This window comes from Labrus bergylta, chromosome 19, assembly GCF_963930695.1.
Source record: "Labrus bergylta chromosome 19, fLabBer1.1, whole genome shotgun sequence".
NCBI classification, from domain to species: domain Eukaryota; kingdom Metazoa; phylum Chordata; class Actinopteri; order Labriformes; family Labridae; genus Labrus; species Labrus bergylta.
This window is the reverse complement of record NC_089213.1, coordinates 2170887-2193036: the sequence shown is the minus strand read 5'-3', so window position 1 is coordinate 2193036 and position 22150 is coordinate 2170887. Positions and strand designations below refer to the sequence as shown.

Below are 22150 nucleotides of genomic sequence, written 5' to 3'. Positions count from 1 at the left end.
TATATCTCAAACAGATAAAAATAATACACTAAAACAACAATAAAACTTTCCTTCATGGATATCAACCCTTAAAATCAGCCGTCAGAAAAGTGAACTGGGGTCTGGTTACACGTTTAACTCTACATCAGTCAGCTTGAATGGTGTCAAACAGCTGAGGCTTCCTGCTCTGTTTTAATTGGATGTCTTTCCTTTTCAACATCAATGCTGCTAACTAGCTAGCTTATGACAGAGGCTGAAGAGACAAGCATACAAACACTGAGAGTGTCATGAGTGTGCATGTCCGTTGTGGGTACTTTTTGTGTGCAGTTTTACACTTTGAACTTGCACGGCCGTGTGTGTGGAGCTCGAATCTGGCATTTGCAGAGTGATATTCCACCGTCTCAATCTCGGAGCGGACAGGACGTCTTTTCTTTCATCTCTCTCTCTCAGATGTCTGTCAGGAGCTTTAAATCATCTGAAAACCTCGTCTCACATTCTCAAGCAAACACGCTGCTTCAAGGGGGTTTTTATCGGGCAGCCGAGTGTTCCTACGAGGTTGAAAATAACCCCTTTGATTGAAATGTTCTTCAGGTGTCAACAACAGCTCTTCACATGTCAAAAGCATCTTGTGACGCAGCGATGTGTTAAATTGGTAAGATCACTCACACGCACTTAAAAAGCAGCTCCCTTATGGCTCCTCTCCAAAGAAGTTACTGGATCTAATTACCTCTATCGTTTTAAGAGCGACGGCAGAGGAGAAAGAGACAGGCGGGCAGATTTCAAGATAAAAAGAGAGGTGGTTCTAATTTGAAGCCTCCGCATCACTCGCTCGCAGGTGGTGTTGTTTACAGAGTGCAGGGACGAGTTGAGGTCGAGAGACTCGTGCTTCAAATACTCTTCTTGTATACACAAAAGAGGTTCTCATGTTTGAATGTAAACAAATCCACCAGCGTCTGAGCAGGAGGCTTTGTTATACTAAATAAAGAGAAGAAGAGGAGGGGGAGGAGGAAGAAGAAGAAGGAAGAAAAGAAGACGAAGAAGAAACACACCCTCCGGCAGTCAGAGATCCTCAATCAGCTCCTGACAACAAACTCTGACCTCAGCTTCATGTGGAACAAATAAACTTCATCAGACCGTTCAGAGCAGCAGCACATGGAGTCTGTTTGTGTTTATTTTTTTCCTGCCTGTTGTCATAGACCTGATTTTAATCTACTGAATGCCAAGTCCAATACACACAGGTGTGATTTAAACTAAACCTGAAGTCCTACCTGAAGGCAGGATGCAAAACAAATACCTGTCTCTTCTAGCCAATCGTGTGACAGGGTAATGCTGTCACTGATTCACTGTTATACACCAAGTCACTTACTGAATACCTTCTGTGCAAACGATATATTCGGGACAAAAGCTACTTTTTGGACGCACAATGCATCCGTCAACTATCCAGATGAAAGCCCTGGCCTTTCTCCTGCTGAGGTACGTCTGGCGACTAGTCTGAGGTGAGTGGCGTTTGTCATAATCTGATCTTCCAGGTTGACATTTTTTTTAAACTCCCGATTAGCAAACAGCAAAGTGTGACCTTGCAATGCGATACTTTAAAAAGCCACATGAGCTGATTGACTGATTACATTTCGAATGTGAACTTTTCCCACCAGGTTCAAATTAATGTTTTTAAAGATTTATTTTGAGTGCTTTTTGTGCCTTTAATAGAGAGATAGGACAGTGGATAGAGTCAGAAATCAGGGAGAAAGAGAGAGAGAGGTATGACATGCAGGAAAGGAGCCACAAGCTGGATTCAAACCTGGGCCGCCCGCGCCCCTCAAATTAATGTTTGACCTTTGGAAATAAAAAATGACAGCACGTTATGTGTGCAAGAACTTTAAGAGATTGAGAAGACTTTGCACAAACTCAAAGCAGCAGTGTTTTCACTGGACCAGTAGACCATACAGTTTTGTGACCAGCTTGTTAAAACTCAAGGATGAGTTCCATGTGTTTTACTGGGAATCATTGAATGTTCCCAAAACAGTGTTTGGTGGTTTTGATATAATCTACCATGAGAGACATTTAATTGAAAACAATTCCTTGGGCTGAGGGCCACGATGGATACATAGAGCTGGGTGGTGAGGATGTAACTCTGCCTGACACTGCAGCAGATGAAAGTTTATCGAAGGTTCATCCCTGAATGAAGACTTGAAGAGAAGCCAAGAGACCCCTGACCCCGTCTCTGCTGAGACTCTGAGTCCACATTTTGAAAAGAAAGTGAGGAGAAGACGGAGTGTGTTTCTGAAGCTACTGCAACACATCTGGAAAGTCTGGGGTAAACGCAATGAACACTTCAAATGTCAAATTTTACTCTTTCAAATGTTGTTAACAATCTCTGAAAAACTGTTTTGTTTATTTCTTTTGAAAATACTCTTTTAAGCACAACCTTTTAGACATGCAACAGTTTTTTATTTATTCCTGATTACTCTGAAAACTGTTTCATGCGTCACTGTTTTTTCTGAATTCATCTTTTCATCAATAAAATCTTATATAAAAGTCTAAAATATGACCCGTGCTAATTCCTATTATCAGCAGAGGCACGTTTTTTGTTTTTTTGTACAACCAACAGTTGAAACTTCAAGGTTATTGAGTTTTCTATCAGAGGTGTCAAAGAAAATCAGCAAGTCCTCACATCTCTACGATGAAGGAGCTTGAGTCAGGGTTACATTATTCACCTTCACTCAAAGTGTGATCTTTATCAGTAAAAGTATTTTTATGTGTGAGTAAAACAAATTGGAATTTTTTCATGCCTTTAATGGACAGAGAGGACAGTGGATAGAGTTTGAAATCAGGGAGAGAGAGTGGGGAACGACATGCAGGAAAGAAGCCACAGGTGGGATGTGAACCCGGGCCACCCGCTTGAGACGACAGCCTCCATACATAGGGCGCGCACTAACCACTGCGCCACCAGCGCCCCCAAATTGGAATCCTTTCAATATACTGTCTTCCTCTAAGTGGAGGGAATCCTACAGAAATGGGCAGACAGTGACTTTTTCATCACCTGTGTGAAGTGGCATTTTGTTTTTGCTCCTGATGGATGACCCAGGAGAGCTCCAGTCTTTCTTTTTTCTTTTTTTTTTAACCAAATTCAATTCATGTATCTTAAAGGTTCCATATTATGCTTTTCCTGGTTTTATATGCTCTTTAGTGTGTTTTCCAAGTGTCCTGTGAATGTTTAGTCACATCTATGTGCAAAAATTCAAAGTCAGCGGAAACGTGGCTTCTCCTACATCCTCCTGTTAGCTGTAGCATTAGCTGCATGTAACGCTCGGTTCTAGCCCCCCTCCATAAAAATGTGTCAGTGCGACGTCATTGTCAGTGTGATGTCACTGATCTAAGCCCATTGGCTCGTTGTGGCAAGCACAGCAGCTCATGTTGATATTTCCAAGAAGCGTGCTGAGCAACTGACCAATAACGACAGAGCGGATCAGCAGACCAATCAGAGCAGACTTGGTCCACGTGGGGTCTAACAGTGTGGGCTCAACAGAGTGCAGCTGACGGACTCAGAGCGTAGAGGGAGCAAGGAGGAGCAGTTCATGAAAACAGACACTTTTTTCAGACTTTATCTATTGTGAACGTACAAAAGTAGGAACATAGATTAAATATACAAACCCCAAAAAGGGCAAAATATGGGCTCTTTAAGCAGAACCTTTTGTCTTCTACATGAAATGACACCTCTTCGATGTGTATTCACGTCTGAAGAATAAAAAGCTTGGCATTGCAACTGGAAAATTATGGACACAATAACACCCGAATAAAAGATTTACATCACGTCTTCCTTTCATGTAAACAATAGCAAACACAGCAGCACAGTTAGACAATTGTTTAAAAAAAAAAAAGATCTGCACCTCTAATTGCCAACACAGCCCTTGAACAGTGAAACACAAAGCAGGAATAATTGGGGTTGGTCTTGACATTGAATACAACAAAATACCAGCAAAACACATTATTATCCCCCACCCAAAAAAAAACAAAAAAACAAGCTCTGATTCCTTCTCCACGAGAGCTCTGCGGCTACACTGCCCCCTCTGACCCCTGCGAAACAATTAAAAAACCCTCGGCATACAGAGAGCCTCTAATGGGCCACATATGAGGCTGCTAATAAGACAGAGGTACGGCCACCTGCTGTGCACTGCCTGCTAATTCTAGAGCCAGAACATAGAGGATCGAGGGAGGGGAAGGGAGAGATGGAGGGATGAAAAAGAGGGAGAAAGTTGTAAGTGGGATGTTAGAGGGAAAGGAGCACAGCAGGGGGTCTGTGGTAGTGGAGAGAGAGAGAGACAGACGAGGGAATCAGAAGAGCAGAGATGGATACAAACAGAGCTGCATCCCTCTCTCCAGCTCTTATTGCAGCGAGGAGGTAGCGTTTGTTTTTTTATCGCCCCGGCCTCCTCAGACTCCCCGCCTGCTCTTCAGATAAAACTAACTGCTGGTGCTGCTGGAATTCATTATACACGCAGAGCCAGGCAGCAAGTCAAGCACAGGTCTGGAGAGGAGGAGGGAAAAAGCCAGACAGTTGAATGTGGCTTCTCCGTTTTGAAAATTACAAACATACCCCCCTAACGCCTTTAATTTCTCCCTTTCTCATTTGAATGAGAGAGAGGACAGACGTGGTAATTAACGGGGTATTAAAAAAAAAAAAGCAAGGCAGCGAGCAGGGAGAGGTGGAGGAGGGGGGTGAGGGGGGAGAGGGGGGCAAGGCTGCGAGCGGCAGCAGCAGCGTGGGAGAGATAGTAACTAAAAGAGGGGAGAGAAAGAGAGAGGAGCTGTGGAGAATTAATAACAGGCCAGATCTCTCCAAGGCCTCCTTAATGGGCTGTGACAGGAATTTATTCACACTTAGGCTGGTATTAAATCAAACGCGAGGCGAGTGGCGGTGGCAGGCGTGCAGCAGAGGGGAGGACGGGGTGGGGCAGAGGGGGGGTGGAAGGTGTGGCGGATAAAACGGGCGAAGGTCTGCTTATGTTGCGCCGATCCAACTTTTACAGGGTGGAGGGGTCGTCCCTCTGACGCTCCTTTGGGAGAGATAGGAAGGATGGAGAGATGGAGCGGGGGGGGAACAAACGATGAGTGATGTGCCAATGACAAGACGGCGTGTCCCATGCCACGGGTGGAATGATTGTCAAGTAGTCCGCAGAGCCACCATGAATCATCTTTTCCTACATTCTGCAAAAATGCACCTTAAAGTCAGTCAGCCAGACAAACAGTCAGTCAGGCAAAGCTGGCTGATTCCCACAGATTTGGGCAGCGATCGCTACGGACAGCTGGGGGAAAATGGAAAACGCTCAAAAACAAACAAAGCTCGGTCCAAAATTAGCGCTCAGCCGCAAAATTCAGCTAGCAAAATGTATTTGTCATATTCTTTGTTTTCCATCATTAATTGGCGTGTGAGCAGTAATGCAGAGTGTTCATTAGGATGGTAATTTGCGGTCACTTGGGTGCAGCAGACTTCCAGTCCTCTTTCATTGGAGCAGAAACAGTGTGGGTGACTGGGGACCCTGAATTGATATGCACAATCACATCCTCTGACACCAGAGGTCTGCGGCGCAGAGATTGAGCAATCGCAGCCCATTAGGCGCCGATGAATTACGGCAAATGCTTCTTAAACATTTATGCAAACAGCGCCGACTTTCACGTGGGCACAAATTAACTTCACGTCTTCATAACCCCACAGTCGTGTTTGCATAAACTGGAACATTCACGCCACATGCATGAGCGTGAGCATGAGGACACACCGCGTGCAGGACAGAACTATAAACTCAACCACATTGACATTCAGGAACATTTCAAACACACTTTCATTTGAATTCCCTCTTCACATGCAGCTTGTTTTCCCAGTTAAGACGTTTGTGCGGGGTGACGAGAGCGACGTCCCCCCCAGACCCCACCCGCCTCCTCCCCACTCCAACGTAGAGCAGATTGCATCACCATCCGTCAGCTCGCCTCCCGACAAACAGCAATTACCCCAATCGACAGATAACGAGAGCAAGGCTATCGCTCACAGACGGGACACCCCATAAAGCAGCCAGACATCACCATGGAGGAGTCATTTATCTGCCCCCTCTTGTCTATTGCCATCCCCCCTTCTCCATCACCCCCACCACCACAACTACTACCACTGACCTTTACTACCTGTTCAACGCCTGTCAGCTCTGGAGGATTTGAGTGTAGGGTTAAGGGGAACGGGATGAAGCCGGATTGAAGTGACAGCTGCCATAAGGTTCAGGGTCAAAAATAGTCACTTCATTTAAAGACTGCTAAATCGTGTCTGATAGTAAACTGTGACGAATGCTGTCATGGCTCTTAGTCATGTAATTAAGCCGTTTCTTTTAGCTCTTTTAGCTCAGGGTCCTAAGTCTCTGACTAGACTCTTCTCCTCTGTCGCCCCCCGGTGGTGGAATGAACTTCCAAACTCCATGTGATCTGCAGAGTCCCTCTGCACCTTTAAGAAAAAGCTAAAGACCCAGCTCTTTCATGAATACCTACTAACTTAATGATGATGGTCTCCATATTATTGATGATGATGATGGTAATGACGATGGTTTCTGTTTGATAACGACGACTTATAAGATGGTTTCTATACTGAGGCTCCAGAAATACGGTGGGTATACTTAATATTTTCCTGACAAATACAGTCTGCAGATTAATTGATAAACGGGAAAATCAGAGACTCAACAGCATATTGAGCAAATTCAGAATCAGAATCAGATTTATTGTCCAGGTATGCTTACACGCTTACACACACACACACACACACACACACACACACACAGTTATGTGAGAGATGGGTCAATTAAGATGTCAATTACAGTATTTACATAAATAAGTATGTAAGCATATATTGATCATTTAAATCAAATAATATATATATATACATATATGTAGATTCTAGTGAGTGTCTTGGTGGCATTTTTAAAGGTTATATTGTTTAGTAAGGGGACAGTTAGGGATGCATGTTTGCTTTAATTCACATGTCTTTACAGATATAACACACAGAAGCCTTGGTGTTTTAACTTTACCGAGGCTGGACCTGCTCGCCAAATAAAGATTGGATTGCCAGGCTAACATTGGGCACGCTGAAAAGCAGGCTTTACAATGTCCCTCGTTGACGTCACAGATGGCATGTCAACATTTCTCTACAGTCTACAGCCGACGCCAGGCTTGGGACGGAGCTGCAGAGAGGAATAAGGGCTTGGATTGGCCAGCGTGTACATTTAGGCCTGAGCCGCCGACACTCCTACTTTGCATTATTTCCTCTTGTGATTCCAGAACACACACTTGAACGGCTCTCTCTTCAGATCACTCTCTTCTGTTGAATTATAATGGGGGGGGGGGGGGGTGCTTGCTCCAAGGTTATTTCAAATGAGAACTGAGTGTACAATCCAACAATTCTGAATCCTGTTACCCTGCTTTGCTATCAGTCTGCCAATCGGCCCTTTTCCATTTTATCGCTCTTCATTATTTACAGCAGAGGGGGAATTTAAATTCTGATGGCAGTCATCTTTTCAAAAATATCCACTTTCTTCTTTTTCCGAGGGGAAAATGTGAGGCTAGAAAAGCTAAACTAGTGTGACATATCAGCTGGGGAGTTTGAAGCATGCTCGGACTTATCTTTTCACTTGTGCGTCAATCTTCTCGCTCGCTCGCGCTCTCTCTCTCTCTCTTTCAGCATCCTGATACAGAAGACATCCTATTTTCTCTGCTGCGGCTGAATTTCATCAGTCTTCTCTTATTCCTTTTGAAGACCCCTATCTGAATGTGGACGGCTTAACTCTGACAATCCTCAGCTGTCTACACATCTATCAATCTATTCCTTCATCAATCTTTCATGCGTAGCTTCTCGCGTACATCAACACCCCCGACGGCTTCTCTCTCAAAACAGTTTCATACATTTAAAAAAAAAAAAAAACACACACAAACCAAATGTTTTTTCTTTACTTTCGTTTTGCAATCAGTTTGTTTCTCCAAATGTCCTTTTTGTCCTTCACCCTTCACTTCACACATCTACTCTCCCTGACAGCACAGCTATCTGTCTGGTCATCCATCCATCTTAAAAACATGTTTCCCGGCTGCACACTCCATTTCTCTTCTCCGTTTTACTCAACAGATGATTTCCTTCTATTTCTCTTCCTTCCCTTTTCCCCTCCATCGCAAATCATTCATCTACAACTCCATCAAGCTTTTTTCTATCTTCCTGCCACCTCACCCTCCTCTCTCTCTCTCTCTCTCTCTCTCTCTCTCTCTCTCTCGTCCAGAACTACGCGGCCTGTCTGTCTGGCTGAAGTGACTGCAGCAGATGTAGCCTGGCCACAAACATCTGCTTCCCCCTGTCCTGCTGCATCTAACTGACTAACTCCCTAAAGCTTGCTGTCCTTACTGCCGCCTTAATGTGCAGCTGTGCAGCCAGAGCAGAAATCACAGATAAATATGCTGCAAACACATGAGGCACATCCTGGATATCTGCGGGCCAGATTGAAAAGCTGTGGCTCTAATGTGTTCAGTTTGTAGCGCCTGGGCCGGGCCGGGTGATATGAAAGACAAAAATAGTCATGACAATGTTTTCTTTATAGGAACTACAAATGTCAATATCCCATTAAAGGCTTTATTTGTGATTTTTCACACTTAAATATAATATAAATCAAGTATCTCCTCTGAAAATAACTCTGTGAGTCATGACTGTCTACAATGGGTGTAACACCCGAGTCCCACTGTCTGTGATGTTTTCAGAGTCCTATCTTCACTTTGTTTACATCGCCTGGACGGCCGGCTGACTCCTCCCCTCGTGTATAAAAGTTGTTTAATTGAGGGACTAGAGAAAAGAAGAATAACATACTGTACTCACTGCTTAACTGTGTTTCTAGATCACGCTCATTTCAGGTAAATTTACATGCAGTGTGAAGATACCAGCATAATAAAGATCACTAGCATTAGCATGCTAACACAACAATGCAGCGCAAATTGTTTTGGTTTCATGCTGGTGCTCAAGGGCGACATCTGCTGGATCAAAAAATCACATATAAAGCCTTTAATATACAGAATTGCTTAAAAATGTATAAACTATGGATGCATGGTTTATATGAAGTCTGAAAACTATCAGTATATCAGAAGTCAAGAAGCTTTTTGGAGGAGAGGTGAAATGTCTTCAATATCTTCAACCAGTCCAGTTGCCTTTGGACCAAGCTTTGAATTTACAATGACCTGGAGGACTGGGGAGCTACACAGACAGTAGAGGTGGGAAAAAAATCGATATATGTAAAAATCCAGATTCTTATCTTGTGAGATTTTCAATAGATTCACAACTTTCAATAAAGATTCTTTTGGGGGCTAATTTGTCACTCCATGCTAAGTGCTAATGCTAGCTCTTTAACTCAGTAGAATGCCAAATGGAGCAGCAAGAAAAACTCAGCCAGTCTCACAGATGATTGGAGGAGATCCAGAAGTATGTACTAATTCAAAAAATAGACTTTGAATCATGAATCCAGAATGGAAACTAGATTCTGAATCTAATCGTGCTGTATGATCAGCTGCATGCTGCCTCTGTTAGTCCTCATCCTGAGCGTTCTGTACCTGCACCCTGAAGTCAAAGAGTTCATACTCAGACCAAAGGGGGGTGCAAAGAGTCTGATGAAGTCTTGTTCACATCTAGTAAAACATTTTTTTAAAGCTGATTTTTAAGTTTTTCTGAATCTGAAGTCGTACATTTTAAGAGTAAACTAAGTCTGACCACGAGCAGCCCGATGATGCAATCTGTTTGTGTTGGTCATTGTTTGATGATTCAAAAGTGCACACAGATAAAAAGATAAGCAGTCAGTTTCACATTAATTCACATCTTGAGGTAATGCAGTGATGTTCCAAAAAACAACAGAAGGGTAGAGAAGGGATGCAGCCTCACAACATCTATCAGCATGTAAACAGGTCTCAACAATGTCGGAACAACGAGCCTTGAAAACGTGTTAGGAGAAAAAGGAAATGAGAGGAACACTTTGAATGAGCCTCAGGGGACAATCCACAATACATTCTGCTGTTTACTCAATGTAAACATAGTTTTTTTTGTTTGTTTACAGAGGAAACTCTAGAGGGCACCTTTCAGGAAACAGTGACAAATAATTACAATTTTTGCGTAAATGTTTGCCCTTAAGACTTCATATAAAAAAGCATCAATACAGATATGGCTGCACATCATCATGTCGTGCATTTTTTTGTGCACGTGTATAGTTCATTCCACTTCACAAATAAAATAAGTATGGTTGTTTACTTCACACTCTGAACAGTATAATTAGCTTTTTTTATATATTGCATAATAAGGAGCTACAAGTTGCTCTGTGAGGGGAAAGAGAGAAGAAAGCTTCCCTCAGGCGTATTAGCATGTCTTCTCAATCACTGTATACTCGGATCATTTGACGGGACTCTATTTGCATGCAAATTCGTTGCATAGTGGGAAGGTCGTATCGTAAACAAGGTTATTTATCACTCTCATACACGGGTCTCTAATAGGATGAAGTTACTCCCTCTTTTAGGTTGAGTATTGTACTGTCAGTAAGACTCACAAAGAAGAAGCAGGCCTCCTCTCCTCTGTACCTTTAGGTGGCATGTGCAGATTCTGAGTGAAAAAAAAGGAGATGCTGTTTGTTTTGGAAGGCGCTGAAGTGCAGTTGAGCGCCGGGTTCACCGCAATGTTTCAAAGTTGTGTTAACATTTAAAAGCAGCCAGGGGAGCTGTGCCGAGCTCTTAAAAATAACCAATTCTCATCTCTGCCGCTGACACTCCTGACCTTGGGCCATTATCGTCGCGGCACACTCAGACGAGGCTTGGCGTGCACAATCTGTACTACGGAGCCGGCACAATGCACAAACAAAGAAAAGAGGGAGGGGGGGGGGGGGGGGGGGGTCAGCCAGCACGCGCTCACATTGAAAGCATGTGTGAGAGCAAATGCAAACACAATCTTTGTCTCTCTGAAGACAGAACAAAAAGCTCTTTCTCACTCGATATAAACACACTCATGCTGTATATACAAACAAAACAAAGACGAGGCAAACTAAAAAGGCCTCCTAAATAATGCATGACATGTTATACCGGAACCTTTTGCCATTCTCCACTGTCCACAACTACTGAACTCAGGCAGAGAAATGGGAACTGCTGGGAGGTTTTGTGTGTGAGAGCTTGGCTTCATCGACCCCAAAGCTGATATTTGCACACAGCTTTAATGTCATCTTTATGTCTGATTCCAGGAGAGAGAGAGAGAGAGAGAGAGAGCGAGAGAATCTAAGCCTGGACTCAAAAAATAATCTATGATCATCAAAGGTCAGGTGTGTGTCAGTGTTAAGGGAGAGTGTGTGTGTTGTCCTTCTCATGCACCAGTACAGAAATGCTGCACGAGGTAAGACATGGCGTAAAAAAAATTAAAAAAGACGCTGAGGAAATCCAGGATGGCCGACGAAGTTCAGCACTTTGACAGTTGTTTGTCTTTTTATTTTAACTGCTTTGTGTAACAGGAAGACGTATCCAACGCTTCAAGGAATGAGTGGAAAAGCAGAATATAGATCTGTATGCAGCAGCTTCATGACCTGTGAGGCGATCGCACAGGTCATCTTTGATATAAACATCATCGACCCTACCTGATGGCTTGCGGGCATCACACAGCGGCTCAACCCGACTTCACACAGAAATTACACTTTGGGGCTAAGAGTAAAAAAAATATTTGTTAAGTTGAAATTAATTTCAACACCACTAGAAGACGGCATATTTTTTTTTGCATCTTTTGACTGCACACACTATTAAGGTAACCACAGGAGGTGCTCAAACAACCAGGACTTAAAGTCTTTCTATGTGATTTTTCACACTTAAATGTATAAATCAAGTATATCCTCTGAAAATAACTCTGTGAGTCATGACTGTCTACAATGGGTGTAACACCCGAGTCCCACTGTCTGTGATGTTTTCAGAGTTTTCAGAGTCCTATCTTTAGTTTGTTTACATCGCCGGGACGGCCGGCTGACTCCTCCCCTCGTGTATAAAAGTTGTTTAATTGAGGGACTAGAGAAAAGAAGAATAACATACTGTACTCACTGCTTAACTGTGTTTCTAGATCACGCTCATTTCAGGTCAATTTACATGCAGTGTGAAGAGACGAGCATAATAAAGATCGCTAGCATTAGCATGCTAACACAACAATGCACCGCAAGTTGTTTTGGTTTCATGCTGGTGCTCAAGGGCGACATCTACTGGATCAAAAAATCACATATAAAGCCTTTAAAAATGAGACTCAAAGAATTAGACTCAAACACTACACGCACATCCCTGTGTGTGTGCTGGATCCAAACAATACAAACTAAATAAATCAAAACAAGATCTGCACACTAAGAAGCTCCCGTTTGAAGGATTTATTAACAAGTGGCGCTCCGAGCCAACATGCTCTTCCTCAGACTAAGTGCCTGATCCACAATCAGACTTCTTTTTATTCCTGTTGTAGGACTTGTGTTTGGTTTCTGTTGGAGAGAGCATCTTTTATCTTTTATGCATCTCTGAGCTTAAAGTCACCCTTTCTCTCTGAGCCATGACTCAGGATTTAATCTTTCAACAACAAACGTTCACAGTTTGACTGACAACATGGCGTGCCAGTCTGAAGAAAAAAAAACACTGCTCTGCTCCGCGCTCTAAAAGTGTCAGAAAGCAGCCTCTCTAACAGAACAGAAAACATATCTGACAGTGGATAGAACCTGAAACACTTCTTAGGTCTGTTTGATGTCGGACCCCCTTGATACAATTTAACAAGTAGAAACCTCACACACGAGATATGTCAAACGATAATCTCTTTCTCCTTCACATTAAAAACATCATCTCGTACTGCTTTGCTCCGGTCAGATGTTTGTAGCCCATGATAAGTTGATTTCCATTTTATTTTTGGCATTTTTCCAAATATTTCACGCTGCATTGGGATCGGGATCCCACAGGACCCAACACAAATCTCCTGAGGCCCGCAGGTGGTTTTAACATCGCTGTGGGGCGATGACAGTAGGTGGTCAAAATGTAGCTTACGCGAACAACGACGGAATTTACTAGCTATATGTAAAGAAGATAAAAGCTAAGCTAAGACAACGCAAGGCGAGTCTGACATGTGGACAAACTATAATTGGTTTTCAAATTTCAATTATGACTGACAAAGATGGAGGAAAAGACCCCAAGCTACAATTCTACAATTCACTTAGCAGACTCTTTTATCCAAAGCGACGTACATCAGAGAGTAAGAACAACACAAACAAGGATCTAGAAAAAAGGGAACAATGTCAGTAAGAGCAAACGATCAGCTTTGAGTCTGATTGGACACACAGGTGCTGAAAGGAAGTGACCAGAGGCAAAGCACAACATTGAGGGCAGTTCTTGAGAGCTCTAATCAGTATAGAAACCATCTTATAAGTCGTGGTTATCAAACAAAAACCATCGTCATTACCATCATCATCATCAATAATATGGAGACCATCATCATTAAGTTAGTAGGTATTCATGAAAGAGCTGGGTCTTTAGCTTTTTCTTAAAGGTGCAGAGGGACTCTGCAGATCTAATGGAGTTTGGAAGTTCATTCCACCACCGGGGGGCGACAGAGGAGTAGAGTCTAGTCAGAGACCTAGGACCCAACCTGTGAAGGTTGGATCAGACGCCTTTCATTGGTAGAGCGTAGTGGGGGGGGGGGGGGGGAGAGTGTGTAGACCTGGATCAGAGAGTTAAAGTGAGGAGGAGACGTTTCTGTGTCTGTTTTGTCAGCGAGCAGCAGAGTTTTAAATTTGATGCGAGCAGTAACTGGGAGCCGGTGTGAGGAGATTAGCTATTGTCAATCAGCACTAAGGTACTCAGCCTGGTCTCCAATGTAGCAACGATTTAGTGAGCGAGACAAACAATATCCAGATCTGATGGAGCCCTCATGCTCTGCCTCTCTGGAGCATCAGTGGCCCGCCGTTGGAGGGATGGGCAGATGTCCTTGGATTGTGAATAAAGACTGTTGACAAGTGATTTCCTCTAAGGCCTGCAGAAATCTAAGTGCATACATCTAAGTGCATCACTAGAATCCTAAACAGAGTTCGGCAACAGGAAATGCAGTTGTTGTTGATAGCATCTCCCGCCCAGCCACACATTACCTTTTAAAACACACAAACTCGATCATAGAACAATAAAGTTTATCATGCGTAGCCTCCTAATTTTTGTTTTCTATAAACCCTCTTTTTTACAACCTGAATGGTTGTTATCCCAGTAATGGAAAGTCGCCAGGTTAATGATGGAGATTAAATAACTAATCTGTAATGAATTTCATACCTAATTATTAATTCTTATCTTTAATATGATATTGTTTTTCCTCCAGCTCAGGAAGTTTTGATTTAAGATGTCTGCAAGGCTTGAGGATCTCAGAGGTCAACTGAAGCTTTAAAATCTTGAATAACATCATTTAAGGTGTGATAAACTTTCATGATTACTTTTCCTCAAACATCTCACTTACTTGTTTTAACACCGCTGGATGGAAATCAAATCTGAAGTCCTTACAGTGTTGTGCAATGCAAATAAAGAACACACTACCTTGTTGACCTCCAGGATTTCTCTCCTCTCTTCAGTGGCCGGGCGGCTCTGGCCGGCTGAGCGGTCCTCGTGTTTGGAGCTGTCGTCCTCCACAAAGGGTATCAGCAGCTGGAGGGGACAGCAAACAGAAAATAGATTACATCATTTACTGTAAGAGGATCATTTCCACAATGGATGACATATTCCAGTGTTTAGGATTGTGCACCCCTTACAGCAAAAACAGGATCTGCACTGGAAGGTAAAACATCATTTTTTTATTTATTTTTTTATTTAAAAAGGTGCAATGAGGAGTCTTAAGCTTGACTGAAAGGAAAATAGATGCCTTTTCATAAGACCATCAACTAGAAGATTGATATATGTGTTTATAGTGATTTTAATATAATATTAGAGCCTGACCGATTTATCAGCCAGCCGATAACATCGGCCGATATTAGCATAGCAAGTGACTATCAGTATTGGCTAACTTCATCACAGAAATGCGCCAGTATTACTAGATTTATTCACCAGTCAAATAGCATTTGATTTGAGTGTCATTGTATTACACGAGCAGTCCTCTCCAGGGTGTCAAACGGTGATGCAGGTAAAGTACGCGCAGTTACTTTCCAGTTGAGCGACCATCTTGTCTTTGTTATATATCTCTTCTCTCTTCTCTCTGATGAACGTCTTAGGATGAAAGTGTCTGCTAAATAAATTGTAACATATATCTTTTCCACAAGTGCTTGATAACTGCATTTGAGGGATTAACACAATGAATGTTTATATCTATATCTTCACAGATTTAAGAAATGTATCGGCCCAAATATCAGTATCAGATTTTTTTCCTCCCCAATTTCGATATCGGTATCAGCCCAAAAAAAATCCCCTATAAGTCAGGCCCTGGCAAACAATCAAAATGACTGTTACATATACCTGTTAAAGACAGCATTCCTAAATACTTCAATAAGAATTAAGATTTGACGCTTTGTGTAGCTTTGGGGTCGCCGAGTTTGTCACAACTTCCAAACAGTAGCTTAAAAAATGTTTTAAGTGAAGTTTTCTTGAATAACTCGCACCCTGATGCATTCTCTTGATCCTCTTTTTTCTTACTCTCTCCATTGTCCAAATATTCTATTCAATAAACTGAATAAAACCCACATTGAAAGAACAACATTCTGAAGTTAGAGGACGTTTTCTGTGCAGATTCTTGTGATTGAAAAGGTGTCTTGTTTTTTTGTTTTATTGAATGAATTCAACCGTGCAATCGGTTATTTTGGCCAAATGATTTTGTTAATCAAAAAAATATGTGATTTACTTTCCTGTTTTGGAGCAGCACATTAAAAAGGTCAGTGCTACCTATGCATTTTTTTCCCTGTATTTCCCCTCGAGTGTAGTTATAGGTCAGAAGTAATATTCTCTGCGTAATCTCTCGACCTATGAGGGCCATCCTCTGCTCAAGATCTCCCCGTGCTGCCTCATAGTCTTGCTGCCATGAAGTGGTGAAAATGAGGCTTCTTTGTGAGCTCTCCAATGCTGGCTGAGTCTCACTCCAACATAAAGAGAGAGAGAGAGAGAGAGAGAGAGAGAGACAGAAAGCAAGTGGGAGATTAATTCATTTTTCAACGCTCTGTGTGCTTGACCTTGTCTGCTTGACACGACAGTAAGGCTGACGTGCAGGGAGCCTTCAGGCGAGGCGGCGTTCCTGAGAGCCGACAGGGTGAGAGGCTGACTCCTTTTGCATCGCACTGCCCCCTAGTGGTCACGTCAGAGAGGAGGGCGAGGAGGAGACTCACTGCAGCAGTCACACACATCAAAATAATGTGAGAACAAAGTGTTCCTCGTGCGAGGCACAAACGGACATAAGGAGAAAGTGTGATGGATGATCTGTGCAGAGCTGCTGAATAGAACTGAATTCTGCCGATAACTAGAGTGTAATGCAGTCAAATATCTGAGCCATTGTGCAGGTTTTCCAAGAATTGCAGAGTATTAGTTATGATGACATATAGTCAATTCTATAGTTTCACACTCACAAAAAAAAGTCAACACAACAATTTTTTTTTTTGCTCCATTTTCTGACACAGGATAAAACTTTTAATGTGCCTAAAAGATAATCTACAGTACTTTATTACACTGGAAGCAAAGAGTCCAAGTTAAAACTAACAAAAAAAACAAAAGCTCCAAGGTTTCCTTTCCAAAACAAAAGCCGTCATACCAGACAAGATGAAAAACACAGATTAAAAAGGTAAGAGACTCTCCAAACAGCAAGGCGCCAATGAAAACTGCTGCACAGCCACAAAACACACCTTGCTCCAATATCAACTTGGCAAGGGGGAATCTAAATCATGCAAAAAGTTTTTGGGGGATTATTGAGTTTGACTACTCTGTTGACCCGAGGCTATGCAGCTGCAGCGGACAGCATGTGGACGCTAGACAAGTGATTGGCGAAATCAGCAGTCTGGAAGAAATGAGTGACTGATATTTGGGTAGGGCTGGAGCAGGCAGACCTCGAGTTTAACGAGAAAGAAGAAAAAAAGAAAATCAAAAGCAGACGGGAGGGAGGGAAATGTAGACAGACTGATGAAGAGAGAGGAGAGGACAGCGAGACAAAAATGTAAGAGAGTCAGAGTGAATGATGTCAGGTTAAAGTGTGCGGCGTGATGGGGGAGGACGGGAAGAAAATGAAATGAAGAAAAAAAGGGGGACGAAAAAAATGTCAGAGACACAAAAGAGAGGCGAAGAAAGGGACAGAAAGATGTAAAAAATCTGGATAACTGTCTCAGCTGCTGACAGTTTCCATGCCAAACTATAAACTCTGACAGTTGGACGGGGAAAGACAGTACGGACATGTGCACAATATTATAAATCAGACAGAGTATATGCTCGTCTGAGGCTCGAGAAGTTGGGAAAAAGTTTTTTCATGAGATAATTTCCGACCGAGCCAATGACATATCGAATGTTAAAAGGTAGTGGGGCTGCTTCTGGCAGCTTCAGGGTGGAAAATGAAATGTGCTGAGTAGTGTGGGAAAGATGGATGGGCAGTGTATTGTGTGTGTGTGTGTGTGTGTGTGTGTGTGTGTGTTGTGTGTGAGTTGGTGCGTCATAACCCTGGCCTCTCACACAGAAAGATGGATGTGGTTTCCTGTCTGACAAAGAAAAATGGGCTAATGAAGTTCTCCAGGTTGCCTTGCTGAGACAAAAGGAAGAGAAAGGCAGAGGAGACGGAGTGAAAGAAATCACAAACTAATAAGAAAACAGCGAGGTGAATGTGTAAGAGGAAGAGGGAAATGAAACATTTTGGCTGCTCGGTGCAAGAAATGACAAGAAGGAGTGAATTACACGATGGAAGAAAAGTGGAATAGAGCAAAAACAGGACAGAAACAGATTAACACAAAGCTAATGTGAGCAAGTACACTTAAAGTAAGGAAGGAGGGAAGGAAGGAATGACATAAGAAAGGAAGGAAGGATGTAAGAAAAGAAGGGAGGAAGGAAGAAAAGAAGTGAGGGAGGAAGGAAGGAAAAAAGGAAGGGAGTGAGGGAGGATAGAAGGAAGGAAGGAAAAAAAGGGAAGAAGGGAGTGAGGAAGGATGGAATGAAGGAAGGAAGGAAGGAAGAAAAAAGAAGGGAGGAAGGGAGTGAGGGAGGATGGAAGGAAAGAAGGAAGGAAAAAAAGAAGGGAGTGAGAGAGGATGGAAGGAAGGAAGGAAGGAAAAAAGGAAGGAGAAGGAAGGACATACGAAAAGAAGGGAGGAAGGAAGAAAGGGAGTGAGGGAGGAAGGAAGGAAGGGAGGATGGAAGGAAGGAAGGAGGTCAGAAAAGAAGGGAGGAAGGAAGAAAGGGAGGAAGGAAGGAAGGAAAAAAAGGAAGAAGGAAGGAAGGATTTAAGAAAAGAAGGGAGGAAGGAAGAAAGGGAGTGAGGGAGGAAGGAAGGAAGGAAGGAAGACAGTGAGAGAGAAAAAACAATGAAAGAATTTTTAAGGTCAGAGGAGGTAAAATAGGAAAGAAAGACAGAAAAACAGAAAGAAGTGAAAAAGCGACTTTGGTGTAAAAATGTGAACCTAACGACCGTTGGACAGAAAACGAGGCGAGTGCTGACGTGTGCGTTTGCTCCAGCTGTTCATTAAACGCCTCTGTTGCTAATTAGGCTGCGATGAGGTCATGCTGCCCGAGTCATTGATTCCACTTCCTGTTTCGAGGCAGGCCAATAGTCAGCGGCTGTCAGGCGAGCACCTGAATTCTCAGAGATGATAAATGGCGTGCTCGCTGGGGCCAAAAATCAACAACCTCTCTCAGCCCCACCAGTACAAACATGGCGAGCTGAGCTATTGGCTGCTCGGCCGGCACTGGTTTACAGCCTGGAGGGGGAACGAATAAACATTTAAATAAGAGGGAGAAAAATAAGCTAGATGGTGTAATGATTCAAAGAGGGTTTACACCATTAGAGCGAAGTGAAGCCCCTCATAGACGGTGAATTAGGGGCGGAACCACAGACGGTGGTGATTTTTAAACCAGTGGATAGATCATTTTGAAATGCTTCCGAGTGGCTTTATTATTCAATGCCAAAAATTGTACACAGTGGCAGCCATCGCAAATTTGTTCCAATTTAAGAGCGGTCTCCTCCCACATCCTCCTTTATCCTCAGCAGGAGTCTGGAGAGAGAGATTAGCTCCGAGCCAATCTGTAGAAATTGGGAAGGGACTGCCGCAGTCATAAATCCAATCAAACAGCGGTGGATAGCCTGGCTGTAGCGCGGCATGGCGCTAACAGGGCAAAGTGTGTGTGTGTGTGACAAGTTACAAAGCACTGCATGCAAGTCTGTGTTGTGTATGCTTAGGAAGGAAGGAAGGAAGGAAGGAAGGAAAAGAAGGAAGGATGTAAGAAAAGAAGGGAGGAAGGAAGAAAGGATGGAAAAAAGGAAGGAAGGATGTAAGAAAAGAAGGAAGGAAGGAAGAAAGGGAGTGAGGGAGGAAGGAAGGAAAAAAAGGAAGGAGAAGGAAGGAAGGATGTAAGAAAAGAAGGGAGGAAGGAAAGAAGGAAGGAAGGAAAAAAAGGAAGAAGGCACACATTTATTATCATGTGTGTGTGTGTGTGTGTGTGTGACAAGTTACAAAGCACTGCATGCAAGTCTGTGTTGTGTATGCTTAGAAAGGAAGGAAGGAAGGAAGGAAGGAAGGAAAAGAAGGAAGGATGTAAAAAAAGAAGAGAGGAAGGAAGAAAGGAAGGAAAAAAGGAAGGAAGGATGTAAGAAAAGAAGGAAGGAAGGAAGAAAGGGAGTGAGGGAGGGAGGAAGGAAGGAAGAAAAAAAGGAAGGAGAAGGAAGGAAGGACTTAATAAAAGAAGGGAGGGAGGAAGGAAAGAAGGAAGGAAAAAAGGAAGGAGAAGGAAGGAAGGATGTAAGAAAAGAAGGGAGGAAGGAAAGAAGGAAGGAAGGAAAAAAAGGAAGGAGAAGGCACACATTTATTATCATGTGTGCGTGTGTGTGTGTGTGTGTGTGTGTGTGTGTGTGTGTGTGTGTGTGTGTGTGTGTGAAGGTGGATGGTGACTGTAACCAGTAAAGAGACTCGAGAGACTCACCTGAAGCGACCAATGAATCTGCTGTGAGCGCAAAAAGGACGGACCTCGAGGGAGCAGGTGAGATAAGAGTCCACCAGGGGTAAAGAAGTGTGTGTGTGTGTGTGTGTGTGTGTGTGTGTGTGTGTGTGTGTGTGTGTGTGCATGGCACTGGAAGACGGCTGGTTAAAGGGGCGTGGCTACAATGGCCTACTTCCTTGACACTAACAGCTTCATATTGTAGCAGACGGTTTGTTTGAAACGCTGGATGTGTTGTAATAAACAACGACTGTAAGAACACACACAAAAAATCATGACAAGCATATTTAACATCTGTTGCATCAACCGGAAGAACAATCAGCCGAGTTGATGTAACACCAGAGGAAGGTGCATGTGAGGCAACGTGTCCCTCTACTGTAAGTGAGTCAAATATAAATTTAATCTTTTTAACACAATTAACTTCTTATAAAAATGTTTGCCCGCCTGTTGTTGTTTCCCCTGCGCCTGTGTCTTGTTCACTGTCAGGTTTATTTATTGATTCTGTCTGTGCTTGTTAGTTTGTTATCTCAACCGGGCATAAGCCGGGAGGGGATCATGTGTACAGTCTTCTTTGTGAGGGAGGGGGAGGGGTTTGTGTGTGCATCTTGTATACTACATTACCCATCAGCCTGATATTTGTATGAACATTTACGCCTGTATGCTTAAAAAAAAAAAAAAAAAAAAAAAAAATCCAGGTTGTTGTGATTCCTGAGATACAGTCTGTGCAAAAGATAGTAGATGCTAGATGAGGAAAGAAAACCAGCTGCTCTTTGTGTGGGAGGGGAGAGGGAGGTAGGGAACAACAACATGCCTGCACACAAACCTGCCAGAGATCTGCTGCCAGGTCATCTATTTGTTCTGCTGAGCGCTGAGCAAGACAATGCTGTAAAATCAAATGCACGATTGAGGGACCGACCCTGTTGAGATTACATTTAAACACAATTATTAGTCCCTCAAATTATCATTTATTTTCAGGCAATCATCTAAAGCTTACATACAGAAATATTGATGTGCTTATTTATCATTGTCCCGAGTCGTGTAATATAATTATCAAATCGCTGGAGTCAAATAGTGATACTTTAAATCAACAAAAGCACTCTAAACAGAATTCCCTGAAGTTTGACTTCAGCTGTCATTACTCCATGACGCCTCACGGTGGCGCTTATGACATAAATGAGTGTACAGTGAACATACAGTATGTTTTAGGGGCCAAAGAAGAAGTTGATAAGAAGATAAAAGAAGAAGAAGACAGCCGTGTAATGTGTGACATCGGTGAAAAGAAAGTTAAGTGATGAAGCGTGGAAAACGGGGAAACTTGCATGGAATAAATATATTAATTGTGAACTCTTCATATTCTTCAGTTAAAGCCTTTACACACTGTGTCATTCAGGGTCGACATGACAGTAGCTTTGTGTTACCTGCCAAAGGTTTTGGGATCAAAATGGAAGGCTGCTCTGAATTTTATTTTCTTATTTTCTTTCTCTACCCCTCCAAAGTAAAAGCTTCCTGTGTTCTTTTGTAAATAATTGAAGGAAGGAAGGATGTAAGAAAAGAAGGGAAGAAGGAAGAAAGGGAGTGAGGGAGGTAGAAAGGAAGGAAGGAAAGGAAGGAGAAGAAAGGAAGGACGTAAGAAAAGAAGGGAGGGAGGAAGAAAGGGAGGAAGGAAGGAAGGATGTAAGAGAAGAAGGGAGGAAGGAAGAAAGGGAGGAAGGAAGGAAGGAAAAAAAGGAATGAGAAGGAAGGAAGGATGTAAGAAAAGAAGGGAGGAAGGAAGAAAGGGAGGAAGGAAGGAAGGGAAAAAAGGAAGAAGGAAGGAAGGATGTAAGAGAAGGGAGGAAGGAAGAAAGGGAGGAAAGAAGGAAAAAAAGGAAGGAGAAGGAAGGATGTCAGAAAAGAAGGGAGGAAGGAAGAAAGGGAGGAAGGAAGGAAGGAAGGAAAGAAGGAAAAAAGGAAGGAGAAGGAAGGAAGGATGTAAGAAAAGAAGGGAGGGAGGAAGAAAGGGAGGAAG

General features: G+C 42.9%; 1 protein-coding gene across 1 annotated transcript in view; it reads right to left on the bottom strand.

The window, feature by feature from the left end:
* med30 (mediator complex subunit 30) overlaps positions 1-22150 on the bottom strand; it is a 42922-nt gene that overhangs the window by 14822 nt on the left and 5950 nt on the right. Inside the window, exon 4 of the mRNA XM_065948156.1 lies at positions 14581-14688. Coding sequence (XP_065804228.1) covers positions 14581-14688 — 108 coding nt within the window. The remainder of the gene's footprint in view (positions 1-14580; positions 14689-22150) is intronic.